The sequence below is a fragment of the Rhipicephalus microplus genome, chromosome 4, assembly GCF_043290135.1.
Source record: "Rhipicephalus microplus isolate Deutch F79 chromosome 4, USDA_Rmic, whole genome shotgun sequence".
Classification (NCBI taxonomy): domain Eukaryota; kingdom Metazoa; phylum Arthropoda; class Arachnida; order Ixodida; family Ixodidae; genus Rhipicephalus; species Rhipicephalus microplus.
In genome coordinates this window covers 25077917-25092878 of record NC_134703.1, presented here as the reverse complement: position 1 = coordinate 25092878, position 14962 = coordinate 25077917, and the positions used below count along the sequence as shown (strand labels likewise).

At 43.6% G+C, this 14962-nt stretch overlaps 1 protein-coding gene across 1 annotated transcript; it reads left to right on the top strand.

The window, feature by feature from the left end:
• The first annotated feature begins 1549 nt into the window (after nt 1-1549).
• LOC119171564 (glycerophosphocholine cholinephosphodiesterase ENPP6) lies at nt 1550-10203 on the top strand. The gene is made up of 8 exons (XM_075892360.1): nt 1550-2028; nt 6351-6538; nt 6837-7005; nt 7140-7249; nt 7772-7933; nt 8804-8947; nt 9486-9606; nt 9714-10203. Exons 1-8 carry the CDS (start codon nt 1731-1733, stop codon nt 9926-9928), a joined length of 1407 nt encoding a protein of 468 aa, XP_075748475.1. The 5' UTR covers nt 1550-1730; the 3' UTR covers nt 9929-10203.
• Nucleotides 10204-14962: the final 4759 nt, after the last annotated feature.

The following is a 14962-nucleotide window of genomic DNA, read 5'->3' as shown; positions in this document are numbered from 1 at the left end:
AGAAGTTTTTGAACTCAAATTTAGGGAAGAAAGTGTATTTTGACGATTGATATCTGGTTATTAACGTTCAAAACCACCATATAGTTATGAAAAACGTCGTAGTGAAAGGCTCCGATAATTTCGACCACCTGGGGTTCTACAACGTGCATCTACTCAAACTTGAGCACAGAAAAGAGTGTATGATGTGTGTGTTTGTGAAATAAAACTTATTTTAAGGTGGTTTTCTATTATGCCCGTCTTTCAGAAAACCTAGGCTTCGGATTAACAGTACCTATAAAATGTCTGTGACGCGAATCTTAAACGTTTTTACACTGCGCACTTGCGCACATAACCTTATTTCTTGCGCTCAGAGTGGAATCCTATCTACTCACAAACGCTGGTCGCACGCCACATCTCACTGTGAGGAGGGGGGGGGGGGGCGTGTATTTTTTTTTTTGCCACTCCAATTTTTTTTCATTTTGTATCTGTATTTACCGTGCACCCATACAAACACACCCACGAATATTCCCAGAAGAAATTCGCGTTTCCTCCCCCCATTCCAGCTTACCTTGCCTCAAAAAAAAAAAAAAAAATTCGGCTATGCCATTGTAAGGGTGTAGGGGAGAGTGTGTTAATCCCACTTCAAATATGTTCGTGCTTGTGTTTCTATGTGCGAATTCATCCATCATCCTTCATCATTGAATGCCCAACACTAGACATGGATGCTGAGATCGAAACAACGCTTGAGATATCTTCTCCTATTGTTTCGGTCTCTTCTTCATCCTCTAGTGTTGTGCATTAAATGATGAATAAATATGAACTCGCCCAACTGTCAGTACTTTTGTGTACGTGTCCTCATGCTAAATTTAAGAATTCCGGGTGGGAGAGGGGTTTTCTTCTCTTTTATCCTCTCCTTCCCTCCACAGGCTACGTCAATGCGTTCGTCGTTTTTCACTTGCGTGGGGAGTCGACAATGGCGTCACTAGAGAACGGAGTTAGTCATTACAGTGTAGTGTTTTTGGCGCCACTAATATTCAGGCAGAACAATGTCTTAGGAGACAAATATATGCAGACGAAACTCGTTTAGCCCTCCAACGTCGTAAATATAGGCACAATAACTTTTTTTACAATACATGCAAGTATTTTGTTTTTGTTTTAAGTGCGCGGCCTGTATCGAGAATGTCAAAAACATTGGTGCAAAAGGTTTATTTCCTTCCTTTTATGCTCTCTGCCTGAATTTTTTTTCTGTATGTGATGTTCAGTAGAACCCAAGGAGCTACCTCAAAGGGCAGCAGAGTTTGCAAAGATTCGCTGAGAATATTTTGCTTTGAATGTAGAGCAGGGCAAGTCGGGCATAGTTTCGCACTGCACCAAACACACGAGCTGCTCGGCAGTGGAGTCCCACCACGTCTGACGTCATACTTGACGGGATGCCACTCAAATGTCGAGGGGCTAAGGCCAAATGCCTCGTGTAAACGGAACCTTTGTGCTTGCCTCCCTGGAGCGTGACCCTTTGCCGACGCAAGAGCAGCAGCTCTCTTCTATGACGAGCGTAGGACAGGCGCAGCCGCGTGAACTTGTCAGATCGGACTGCCGGTTACAGAAGTTTCCAGTTGGAAGTTTCAGCTAGCTACGTAATTCTGCTTGCCGAGTTCCCAAACCAGGATCTACACGTCGCTAAGTGTAGCCACTTACGCGTGCCTTTTAGACAACTTTCCGTAGTACATCTTCATCGCTGGCGTTAAAGAAAGATGGGCCCTGCGAGTTTAAGGTCGCCACGCGAAGTCGCATTCTCTGGTCTCGCTGACTTTGGACTCCACGTCCTACTGCTCTCCGCATTGGGTACCTGCAAGTGTCATGCGTTGTTCTTAGCGGAAGTCAGTCGCCCGCGGGTTCTCCTCTTCTTGATCGACGGCCTGCGCTGGGACTACCTGGAGGAACCGCACCTGCCGGGCTTCGAAGAACTGGCTGATACGGGAGTGAAGGCCGAATACGTGGTGCCCGTCATGCCGACAAATTCGTACCCCAACTGGTACAGCATTGTCACCGGTGAGTTGGTTAAATGGATCGAAAGGCATCGTAGCGCTAGCAGACACTGACGAGAAATAGTATTTTTCTTTGGGTTTGGTACTCTGGAAACTATCTTTTTGTACTTCGCTAAGCACGTTTCCGAGTACAAACTCCCGCTCTGTGTTTCGCTGTTACGACAATGTTGTATGCGTTACAAAAAAATGGCGAAATATGTTGTAACGCACGTTACAATGGCAAAAAAAATGGCAAAAAAAGTAACGCACGTTACTTCTGCCACTAATTCAATAATAAAAAAATTATTGTAACCTCGTTTGTAGGAACCAAAATAATTTAATAAACCTCATGCTTCTATGTCACGTAAAACCTGCACTGAAAACGGCGATTTCAGCTGAATTACTAAAAAGCGTTGCACAAGTTTCGTGGACTTCATCAATAATGTAGTCTCCTAATGTTTACTGTCGAATCGCATTTGATGAATTATAACTTTGTGGCACATGGTCATGGACATAATCAATGCTCCCTGGAAAGAAAAGCTCTCGTGTCGCGGAATATATGCAAGGATTGTCACTCAGTGTTTTTGCTATCCAACAAATCATGGATCTTATAACAATAAAAAAATTCCTAACGTGCATACCCCATAAAAAATATTTGCAGCAAAAGTTCTTTTTGGCGCTTTAACCTAACTTATTCCCGCGAAAATTCTAATTGTTGATGCGAAGGCGTTGCAGGTCGGCACCGCTCGTTCGGGAATTCAACACGACTACCACAAGCGTATAACTGCTGTCAGGGGCAAATTTTATTTTGACAACGGTACTGATAAACGACACTGTGGTATTTCAGGGAAAACTTGCCCACAACTACAGCTGACAGAATTCAAGTGACGGCTCTACATCTTAACTGTCGAGCTGCTGTAAAGAGACGATTTATGGACACATTATTAGGAGATACTCCTATTGCAAACATCTAGTTGGCCGATCGCAGTCCACCACTGCGACTTCAGAATAGCTCTGGAAGTGTGGTGCCTACAAGACGGACTTTTTTGTGGATGACTCCCGGGATAATTAGAATAAAAGGTAACTAGTAACGAGACACGTCAATTTACCGAAAAGTAACAAAGTAAGTACGAAGGGGATGAAAAGTAACGCATTCATGCGACATCTACATTCTCAGTGGTTTCGCATTTATTTTCAAGCAGTTTCGCATTTTTTTTCAAAAGAACCGCTAGAGCCATTTATGACAAAATCAAATACCATTCTAGAATCTTTTTATTGCCACCAATTGGTCAGAACATGACGAAAACAGTGTGCTGCCCTGTATACGCGTTTCTATCCATCCCTCTTGTACGTTACTCGTTACTGTTACGAAACTGTAATGAGCGCGTTACTAAATGACCTGAAAACGTTTAATGTAAGGCGTTTCTGTAAGAACTGGCTGCTAGTAACACTTAACAGTGCAAACGCTTACGCGTTGTAAGCTTTCTTTCGTTGGAAACTCCGATAAAGAGACTCTGGTTAAGCTCCCACCTTCTAGCACATCATGAAACGAAGTTAATAAAACAATCCGAGTTCGCCAAGCCTTTTATTGTAAGTTCATTGTGCTATTACTCTGTAATAGTCGCTCAAAATACGTCTCGTGCCATTTATGCAATATTGTATGTTTTAGGAGCGAAGCTCCTTAAGGCGTGGGCTGTGCGTCCCCTGTATGTAGCCACCTCTCATTCAGTTCTAAGTATTACGCTAGCCACCGCCCGATCTAAAGGGTACAGCCATATCCATCCGTCCATCTATCCGTCCGTCCGTCCGTCCGTCCGTCCGTCCGTCCGTCCGTCCAAAAGATGCAAGATGTTATAAACTAGACGGCGGTACGTGTAGTTGATTATGAAAGATGCGAGGTGTTATAAACTAGACGGCGGTACGTGTAGTTGATTATGAAAGATGCGAGGTGTTATAAAATAGGAATGATGCCACATATGGCGCGTGTCATCGTTCGATATAGTGCGGCGACGTACGCTAGGGGGAGCGTTGCAATAAAATCGAGTGGGCAAAATGTACGGAGGATTCATGGTTTACCAGGTTTACCTCCGGAGCTTCGCCCACTCATCATCATTCACTTCGTGGATATGGCGGCATTTTTTTTTACGAGCTGCGCGATGCGGATGCACCCTGAGGTTACATTGCTACAGAGAGAAAGTAACAGGAATAATTCTTTTAATGAACAGCTGTAAATGTTTGTCTGGCTTTTCGCCCGACACGCTACTACACGCAGGTGCTGGTTGATGATTATGATGCATGCAGTGATAAACACAAGACGCACACAGCCGCACACGCGGAGAATACATTTACAGAAATTCATTCAGACTTGTGGCCCGGATAAAATTGGGCAGCGCTGTCGTGGTGTTACGAGTGCAAACACTAAGAGACACTCTGCCTCGCGATTCCTGGTAAGTGGAAGAGTCGCGCGCATCGACCGACTTTAAGTTCACAAGTGTCACAAGAACCCTAACGCATTCATAAAATATAGTATGATTTATTTGCGTTACGAATAAGTATCGGCTACCATCTCTGTTTGAGAATATTTTTACTTTACAGAAAAAAAAAAGGCAAAAGGACCCGAATACACAGGAATCATGAACTAAACGCCGCCTTCGTCGACTTCCACCCGTGAATTCCAAGCATCGGTATACTACTGCAACAAAATGATCATATCCACAGCATAGCTGCTCAGAAAATTCAGCTTTTCATGTTCAAAGCCTCCACAGTGCATGTCTTTCATGCGTACACGATCTATAAAATCTAATGTTTCGAGCATCAGTGGTGTAATCCTGGGAACTAATTATGTCCTCCTTAAATTATTTTCTGCCACTCTTCCTACATTCTATTTGTAGTATTTCATAGCTCAACGGATTAGCGGTGTTTATGTGTAATGACCACGCCAATTATCGTTATTTGCTTGGCTAAGGTGTACGAAAACATAAAAAAGTCTCGTCTACTTAGAATCTGGGTTGCAGAACACCAAACATCAAAAGTACCGAACTTTGTTCTGGTATAACTATAGGTACTTTCAAATAAAATAACGCCCCTTTAGTCATAAGTTCCGCAAAAAAATAAAACCACGAAACAGAGCATTTTCAATATGGTGGGCGAGGTCGGCAATGCACCCTTATTAGACGTGCTATAGCTTCTACCAAAACAATGTATTCACAATGTAGGCATGCAACAGCTATCGGGTCGTGGCAGCACTGCTGTATGCAAAAGAAAAAGCAGAAAAGGATGGCTGAGATACTGAAGAAAAAAAGGGAAGGACACTGTAAATTTCGAAGTGTATTCGGTGAAAGACTGCCATTCGACTGACTAGACTATGTCTTTTTTTTTAACATTGTCTCACCACTCACGTGGTTAATTAGATAGTGTGAGAAGAAAAGGTCACAGCTGTGGTGGTGCAATTGTTCGTATGCGCCTCTGTGCCTTCAAGTGATTTCTTAGAGAACGGGAGGGAGAGATACCACAGCCGACACCGTTCCAAGGCACGGACGAACGAACGCGAGCATGTGACATTAAAGGCTTTCGCCCTAAAATCGCTCGAGTTCAGATACACAAAGGGAAGGTGTAGTGTGGCAGCTTGAGCTAGTTGGTATGGCATGACAATAGTAATAGCGCGAGAACAAAACGACGACACAGAGACAAGAAGGACACCAAGGACACGAAGGACACGAGCGCTATGTCCTTCGTGTCCTTCTTGTCTCTGTGTCGTCGTTTTGTTCTCGCGCGCAAGGTGTAGCTTATGTTGAAGCATGGCAGGCACATTTTAAGCGTGTTTTACGCAGGCCCGGTATGAACATGAAGTTTAAAAAATATTTAGAGATAGAGCTGACGTAGGCAGGGGTGTAACGTCAGAACGCTGACAGTTCTCAAAAAATGCCGGAGTCTTTGTACGAGCTGAAAGGAGAGTCGAGAACTATACTTTTACCGAGCCTCGAGTCGCAAAGCCAGCACGAAGAGAAAGTGGGGAAAGTGCCGCTGCAGTCACTTGCTGGGCGCGAAAACACGAGTAGGCTTGGTTTAACACAAATATGAGGTGACGCATGGAACAGGGGTAATGACATATACCACCGCGTATATACGTTTGTAAATGAAAGGATGCGCTTGAAAACGGTGTCCTCCTACGGGTATGGAAGTCAGCCAAATGCCTCAGACGTAGGTAAACGGAGCGTTATTGAAAGTGTAGGAATGAAGCGCTGTTGATACCATGACGCAGCTGTAGTCGGTTGATGTTGCGCATAGTTTCGCTGGTATTGTATACGCTAATCTAAGAACTGAACTTGGTTCCTACTTTTTCTACAGGACTGTACGCGGAGAAGCACGGCTTCGTGCATAACTACATGTACGACGAGAAGTACGATGACTACTTCTTGATGGCGCCCCACCCAAATGCATCAAACCCGCACTGGTGGAACCGCGCGGAGCCGGTCTGGGTGACGGCCGAGAAAAACGGACTCCGCACCGGCATGTACTATTGGGATGGTTGCCAGGTGAGCCCCGTAGTTCCTCACCCGCACTTCATCATCCTTTCGTTCGACTTCCGTAAACCTTAACTTTATTGATTTCTTTGCTCATTCGCGCTGTCTTCGTGCTCCCACATCTCGTCTCCACGAACGCCATGCATATAAGTACTCGTCAATAACCCTAGACGGTCTAAATATATAATTCCGCATATTTAATTTAATTAATGTATGGTTATTCTTTATGTGAACTAATTTAGATAGAGTTCCACAAAGAAATCTTGTACGGGAAAAAAATTCAATGAAATAAATCTTTCAAACTTTGCAGGTGGAGATAAGAGGTGTGAAGCCCACGATATGCTTTCCTTATCGAAATTTCGGCAAGTGGCCTACGGCTGAAAGGGACACTAAAGCGGCAATTTCTGAGGCAGTGAGGAAGTTGAAACAGAACGCACTCGACTTTGCGCTTATTTATTACGAAGCCGTCGATGCGGCAGGTGAGTGGTTGTGCGCCGAGCCCCGCTCTGAGGGGCAACATAGCCTCGCTAAGACGCAACTTGGCTGCACTTCAACATGAGGTGGTCACTGACAAAACTTCTCAAAACTGATTCGACCCGTACTTCTCTGAAAGGACATGAATATGGCCCGGACTCAAGGGAGCGCAAAGAAGCACTCAAGAGTGCCGATTACCTGCTCAAGCATCTGCTCGATGAAGCCACGAAATATAATATACGTGATCAGGTAAGGTAAGCTAACCTTTCTGAAGCAAATATAAAATGACAGTAGCTTTGTGTGACCTTGTATCACTCCAATCAAATAATTGGATGCTGTTGAAGACACTGTGTTTCTGGAACTTCTCTCCTTAGTTACTACAGTGGGTTAGGACAGTGCCATTAATTTGACAAAACTAAACTTGTCGTAGCTAGGCGGCAATGTAGATAGGAAGTAGGTTGTGTGAATAATGAAACTGATTATACTGCAACCAAAATTTGTACTAATTTAAACCGTAAGTGAACTTATGACAGAAAAGCTGCAACCAAATATTAAGTGACTGAAAGTAAGTTCCCGTAACGAAAGCTATAGGTGTGACACATATGTGACGCTACGAAAGTTGGTATAGAGATGTCTTGAAGAGAAGTTGATATTTATTTAGTGAAGACAAAACGGAATAGTCGTTTTCAGTTTATTTCAAGGCTTTTATATGAACAGCATTAGTAGCTGTTATAGCCCATGGACAAAACTTTAATATAGCTTTATTCTTAGCTCAGCATCATCGTCGTGTCTGACCACGGCATGACGGACACAGGCCTTGATAAGAACGACGTGATCGACATCGAGCCACATATTGACGACAACGACATCCATTGTATGCTCGATGCTGGGGCGTTCTCGATGCTTCGACCACACAGCGACAAGATAGACAAGGTGAGCCCGATAACTCTGCGCAAGATTGTTTTCTTTGCTGATAAAAAAAAATCCTGAGACCAACTTGGACAGGTATTGCGAAATTGCTATTGCGGTTTTAGTTTTATGGGCTTTGTTCGGATGTTCGCAGTGGGGGCAACACTTACAAAATCTAAATATAATGAAGATGTGACATGCATTTTGCCTCCTTATCATACGCTTCTTTTGTTTTGGGCATGGGATGTGTATAGTTGTGATTTGCTAGTTGACATGAATTTCACGAACTGCCAACGTTATGGAATTGAATTGCTGCATTGCGATACGTGGGCGGAAAGATTCAAGCAGCACTTCATCATTGAGGGCTGCATGTTAGCGTCTTGAACATATTCAGCATTTTTGCTGCCTTATATGCCTCACAATAGTTTCGCCATTATTTGTAATTCTCGCGCATTTTGTTATTTAAAAAATAATACATTTCGGTTCAGTACTCCGAAAAATTTCGGTAATTAGTATGATTCTAGGAGTGAATCCAACTTTGAACCTATGTAGCTTTGTACAAGTTAGATCTACATTGCTACTTCGAATGCCTGAAGCGCAATCACGGCAACGTCCACCCTGAAGCGTGCTCTATAGTTTCATTTGACTACGTTCGTTGTGAAAAGCAGATCTGCTTCAGAGCTATTAACATCATACCTACGCGGGGACCATTCTCTTCGCATCTTTATTCGCCTGCCATCGCAAGCTGGTTGTAAAAACACATTTACTCAACCTCGAACATAATTCGTAGTAATAATTAAGCATGTTCTTAATCTGTTTTCAGCGCTGTTGATACCAAACTACGTCATTGTTTGGCTCCTGGCATACCGCGTATAATATTTTCCTTACGTGCAGGTGTACGCCAAGTTGAAAAGCCTGAACATGAAGGGTCTGAACGTTTTCAGGAGAGAGGACCTGCCCGAGTCGTACCATCTCAAGGATTCGTACTTGACGCAACCCATTGTGCTAACTACTGATCCGGGTTACCTGCTCTTAAAGGCAAGCTATCTGCGTCACCGAGAAAACGGTGTCCTGCGTGATCCGTTATTCTCTTGGACAGCTTTCCGATAGTCAGTGTTCTGTTTCCGCATTCTTTTTAATATATATTAGTCTGTGCGAGCAAGTGTACACTTAAATAAGCTGCACGGTTTCAGCACTCACAGCACTTACCACTCTTTTGTTTTTTTTTTACCCATCAAGTTCCTTCTCATCGTGTAGCAAACTGCTCGTGTACCTGGTTGATATCTCCGCCTTTTCTTCTATAAATAAAATATGGACTAATTTCAGGCTTGTCGTGCGTGACAATTTCTCTATCCTCCTCCTATATTTGATCACAGCAAATTCTTAAGGCCTAAAACTAGCGTGCAACATCCTGTTGAACTTAAACTGATATTGTAAAGTGTCAACTCATAACTAAAAAAATTGGCAAGCACAGAACACTTATAGAACAACCGTCTACATCTTTGAAAACTTGACAGATGGACAGCATAGTGTTTTATTTCGGACACTTTTCACGAACTTCATGCTTCTCTTGCAGCCCCGCCTTACGGAGAGTGAGAAGCAAATGCCGAAGTCGAACAAGACAGTCGGTGGGGGCCACGGCTACGACCCCGTGAAGCTCGTGGATATGCGTACCATTTTTCTGGCCACTGGTCCAGGTTTGTTCTCGGGAAAACATGTTTACTTCGAGCACGCCGAGTATGCGCACGTTTCTGCACACCATTTTGCCTGCTTGTATGTTAGAGCGGACATTGTCTCTGTGCAGGACTGAAGCAAGGTTTTGAGAATAGACCTATGCGCATGGTGGACCATTACAACGTCATATGCAGGCAGCTGGGAATCCAGCCACTCCAGAATAGCGGAAGCCACGATAATATCCGTGATATGTTTGTCGATGGAGCTGCCAGCGGCAGCGCAGTCGCTTCAGTGTCATTACTCCTTGTCCTGAACATCCTGCTCGCGACACCTGTTTACTTATAGTAGGGATGACACTTAGACTCTCTAGTGGAAGCGAAAAAGAATGCCAGACAACTGCTCTCACTGCAAGCATTTCTCACCTTCGGTTGTATTTTGCGCGCATTTAACGCGTAACTCGTGCAAATGTTCGAGGCAGTGCCGCAGCCAGAAGGGTTGTTTGGGGTGTTCATCCTTGCCCCTTCACATACACAAACGAAAAAAAAAAACTTTTCACGTTTTGTGAATGTATATAAGGCGCACGTATACAAACGAACGCACGAACACACTTGAAGTCGGAAAATGTTCCCCCTTTACTCATCGAAAAAAAATTATGGCTGCGTCTCTGCCCTTAGGTGATGTAATCTCCTTTTTTTTCTGAGGGCAAGCCTAAGTCGTATGTTTTAGTCATACTGGATTCGCAAGCGCTGAAGAATGTGACAGGTACTCGAGCCCATCGAATACCCATTTTATTGCGATAGCAATTATATGGCACTTTCGGCTGGATTTTGCCGCCGGCGTCGGCGTCGATGTCATGACCCGTATATGTATACGTATCAATATAAATGAAAACGCAAAAAAGAAAAAAATCTTGAAAAATACACTCCCGCGCGGAATCGAAAGTGTGACTTCTGCGTCGTAAAAGCGAGGCGTTATCCACTGAGCCACCCCGGAGCACGTCCTTCACCATTCAAACGGCAAGCTAATAATATCTACCACTTACCGCTGCTCATGAGTATCTTGGGTGGGGGAGGGGTTGTGTTTTCAGCATTACCAGCAAGATGGCGCAATGAGCGCGCGTCGCCACATCGCGCGGCGGTGCCCGCTCTAATCTTCCACGCGTACTTTGCCCGGCTTAGAGAAGGGGAGCGACGCTCCCTCGCGCGCCCTTATCTCGCGGTGGCGAGAAGGGGAGAATCGTACGCCTTGGCTGGCCTCGGGCTTTGCCTGGAACAGTTATGTTGCAGTTACCGGACGCACAAAGGTCATTGCAATCATTGCAGTCTCCATTTCCGAAAAGCGCGCGCTTTCCAGACAAGGCGAAGTAACAAATGAGACGCTTATTCGCGTGCATCTGTACCTGTGAGTACGTATTGTGCGTCATTTGAACGTGAGGAACACAGGGCACGTTTCGATGTGTTTCGCGTGACCTTTCCATTTGTTACTGTCTGTCTGTCTGTCTGTCTGTCTGTCTGTCTGTCTGTCTGTCTGTCTGTCTGTCTGTCTGTTTCTCTGTTTGCCCGCGATAACAATCTTCCTAAAGCACCAAAGGATAAATCAAACGGCCAATTTCACCCGCAGCGCCCACCAATATTTCTCAAGTTTCAGCGTTCATACTTATGCGATTGTCAATTAAAGAGCAATTATTGCGCATATCTCGAGCACCACAACAACACCTCGATGTTTAGTATGTGTGCCCTTTTACTAGAGAAGGCACACACAAGTTGTTCTGAGAACCATAGCGTTTATCACGCTGCACTGACAATGCCACGTGATGCTGAAAAAGGCAAGTGTTTCTAACGCTTTGCTAAGACGACATGGTGGTGGTACCTACCCGTCGCTTTGCGTTCTACGCCTTGTCGCCTCCGAGACAGGCGTGCATCTTTCTCCGCGGGTGCGCACGCCTTCCTTCGTTTTCGAAGATAACTGCCAGATGGCGCTCGGGTCTAACGTGCCTTGATGCACTCGTTCGTCTTCGCTGCATTGATCGAGACACTCTAACTCCGCGCTTCCGGAATACAATTCACCCATTTTCTCGCGCAGAACATCAAATAAACGTTTTGCTCCCTCTCTCCACACGCAAGACTATCGTCTTTCAACGACATTTGCAGTAACACATGTAGATATGGGGCCATTTTTTTTTATTTAAGGTAGCGTCATATTATGAAACACATATTAGCGAGGCTGTGGGAGATTGGGGGAGGAGAAACTTACATCAACCATTACTGTTAGTAGTAGGCCCCACTGATTACATGTGCTGCATGCATTATTGTAATTCAATTATTTTATCTACAAAAATTATTCGTTCCTGTTTTCAACGTGTTTTTTTTTTTAGTTGTCGAACCGTTGGTGTCGATCATGCGAAAAGTATTTGAAAGATCCTCAATATTTGAAATATGCCAAATTTGATTCTTCGTTCGGAATTTTCGTATATTCGCACACCCTATAATGTACTTTCGATTTCAGATGTGCACGACGCAAACTTGTTCCATGCGCGATTCTAATGCCATGATTCCTCTCATTGCCCCAATGCTGCGTGAATGACAGGAATAGTGCTTTTCGCATTTGGTTCGCCAGACAGTGCGACATATAAAAGCATACAAAGTAGTTCACAAAACTGCACAACACAGAAAAAGGACAAAGGTACTTCAGTGACGGATTTTCTGGATGGCTGCCTTATTCTGGCTTGAACCAATAGTTTTGACATATTATGTTGCCACTACTCAGTGTTAATATCTTATCATGCCTTGTCAAATAAGCTTGCGTCCCAGTGATAACGAGTGGAGAGAAGCACCCCGATTACGTCTCCCGAATATTGACAATCATAGCGAGGACTCAGCGTTCTTTTCCTCCAGCATGTAACATAAACGATATCTGCAGATGTAGCCGCACTTTGGGAAGGAAGTCGCATATATTAGCTGGTTTTATTAGTGACGCGTGTTTTGCCAAACACGTGTGGAAGAAAGAATGAAGCGGAAGGACCGAGAGGTTAGCAACACGTGAAGTTCACGACAGCGGCTGCAAAGCGAAAGTCCTGGTTGGGATAATGATCATGGCACACATTGATAACCGCACAGTGGTCTCACATTTTGAGCTGTTTGTAGTTGCAGGGCACCTCATATATTCAGGCAACGTGCACATGTATATGATGCCATGATACAAAGAATATACCATGAATACCATGAAGACCATGAATATGATACCATGATACATGTATAAGATACCATGAACTATGAGTGTATTCTAAAGAGTGTTTGGAAGTAAAGTGGGAATAAAATATTTCTGAAATTTTCGGCAACTGTTTGTCTTTTATACTTGCAAATCACTTTAGAAAGGAAGTATGAGTAGCGCTAATAATTGCAGTGCACGATTGAGAATGCTTGCACCCTTGGCACCTTATCTGTACAGTCGCTTCAAATTAAACCTTCAAACGACCTTTAACGTTTCATAAAATGTTACTCTTAAGAGCGCTATGTATCATGTAATCGCTGGCTCTCAAGATGAACTGTTCTGCTTCGCACATATGTTGCCAAGTCTTCCAAGCCCCGCCGCGGTAGTCTAGTGGCCAAGGTACTCGGCTGCTGACCTGCAGGTCGCGGGTTCGAATCCCGGCTGCGGCGGCTGCATTTCCGATGGAGGCGGAAATGTTGCAGGCTCGTGTACTCAGATTTGGGTGCACATTAAAGAACCCCAGGTGGTCGAAATTTCCGGAGCCCTCCACTACGGCGTCTCTCATAATCATATACTGGTTTTGGGACGTTAAACCCCTCATATCAATCAATCAATCAAGTTTTACATCGTCATTATCGCTGTAAACTCCCTTCTTAACCCAGTTCCATTGTTTTGCACTTTGACTAGAGCCTCAGAAACAATAAATTTTTATTGTTAGTTAAGTAGTTAAGTGAGGCTTTTCTGATTACCAAATTATTCCACCTATTGGCATGGTCCTATAATGAATATAAATTTCAAAAGTAGAGATATGCTGGAATACTAAGATATATATATATATATATATATATATATATATATATATATATATATATATATATATATATATATATATATATATATATATATATATATATATTGTGTGACTTAAAAGTATTGCCCGAGCGTTTTTCACATAGGGAAAACCTTGTGCATTTTCAAATGGAAAAGCTCTGGGTTTGGACGCAATCGGTAGTAATTTATTCGATTCTTGGCCCTGAACAAATAAGGCACTCGTCAAACTACTTGGCTATCACATCACAACATGTAATTTCACTTTGATAGCTTTCACAAAAGTCGGTAACAGTATATGCTGAAAAGGCATCATGACTACTCTTAACAGTCACATAATATAAATGAATAAATATAATGAATTGACGAATAAATATAAATAAATTTCTGAATATCGCAAATATGAAGCTTGCGAAATCGTACGGAATTGTTCCCATATGGTACGCGATGAAACCTCCGTCGATTCACGTCTCGCTGCCATCTTGGACTTGCCGAAATTCCTCATTAATACTGGACTGATTGCCTCCAGTTTGCTCGGTCGTCGAAGTACCTGCAAATTGTCACTTAATTGCCAAGGTACATTCATTTCAAATTAATAATGTACTGTAATAGATGATTCAACTCAAAATTAGGTTCTCGCGTTAAAATAATGCTCGAAACCATCCTAGATTAACTGACAGCCAGTAATGTCCACCACTACATGCATTTGATTACTTGCCACATGTTAAAGCAGAAACACGAAGTACTTCGACATATTGTATAATTACACATATCGTTACACGCAATCCTACGTTTTAGGAGGTGACGCGCTGGTAAATGTGGCTCACGAGATGAATTTTATAATTGAAACATTTTAAAACAAGGTTTTATGTACTGCAGTATATGTAGCAGTTAGTAGTCAAATTTCAACACCCTGTGCCAGCTGCAGCGTAACCTTAGACGCTTTTGCGCCATTCAGTTCAAACTACGGCGTAAGAATACCCAAACAAAATAGTACAACAAACACCGTATTATCAACAAGTCACTTCCTTCATCTCAACGGTCTCTGCTGCAGGAGGTGATCGCAGGCTTCGTCTCAGACTTTTAATTTGCCCAAGACGAGACGTCTACCGTTACGCCACCGTCTTCACGTACGCAAAACCGCATCTATGCAGGCCAAGCACCACCAATACGCCAGACGCCCTATCGCGTATTGCCTTCCGAAAGGAAAGTAATCGCTGAGCAAGTTGAAGACATTCTAAAGAAGGGCGTCATACAAGAATCGTGTAGTCCGTGCGCAGCTCCTGTCATTTTAGTCAGGAAGAAGGATACTTCATGGAGATTCTGCGTAGACTATTGTCG

Bases quoted from the DNA above. Each gene is read 5' to 3' on its own strand.
- LOC119171564 (XM_075892360.1), top strand. From the start codon at position 1,731: ATGGGCCCTGCGAGTTTAAGGTCGCCACGCGAAGTCGCATTCTCTGGT. The intron at 2,029-6,350 runs GTGAGTTGGTTA...CTTTTTCTACAG, and splicing joins CTGGTACAGCATTGTCACCG to GACTGTACGCGGAGAAGCAC. The intron at 9,607-9,713 runs GTTTGTTCTCGG...GTCTCTGTGCAG, and splicing joins TTTTCTGGCCACTGGTCCAG to GACTGAAGCAAGGTTTTGAG.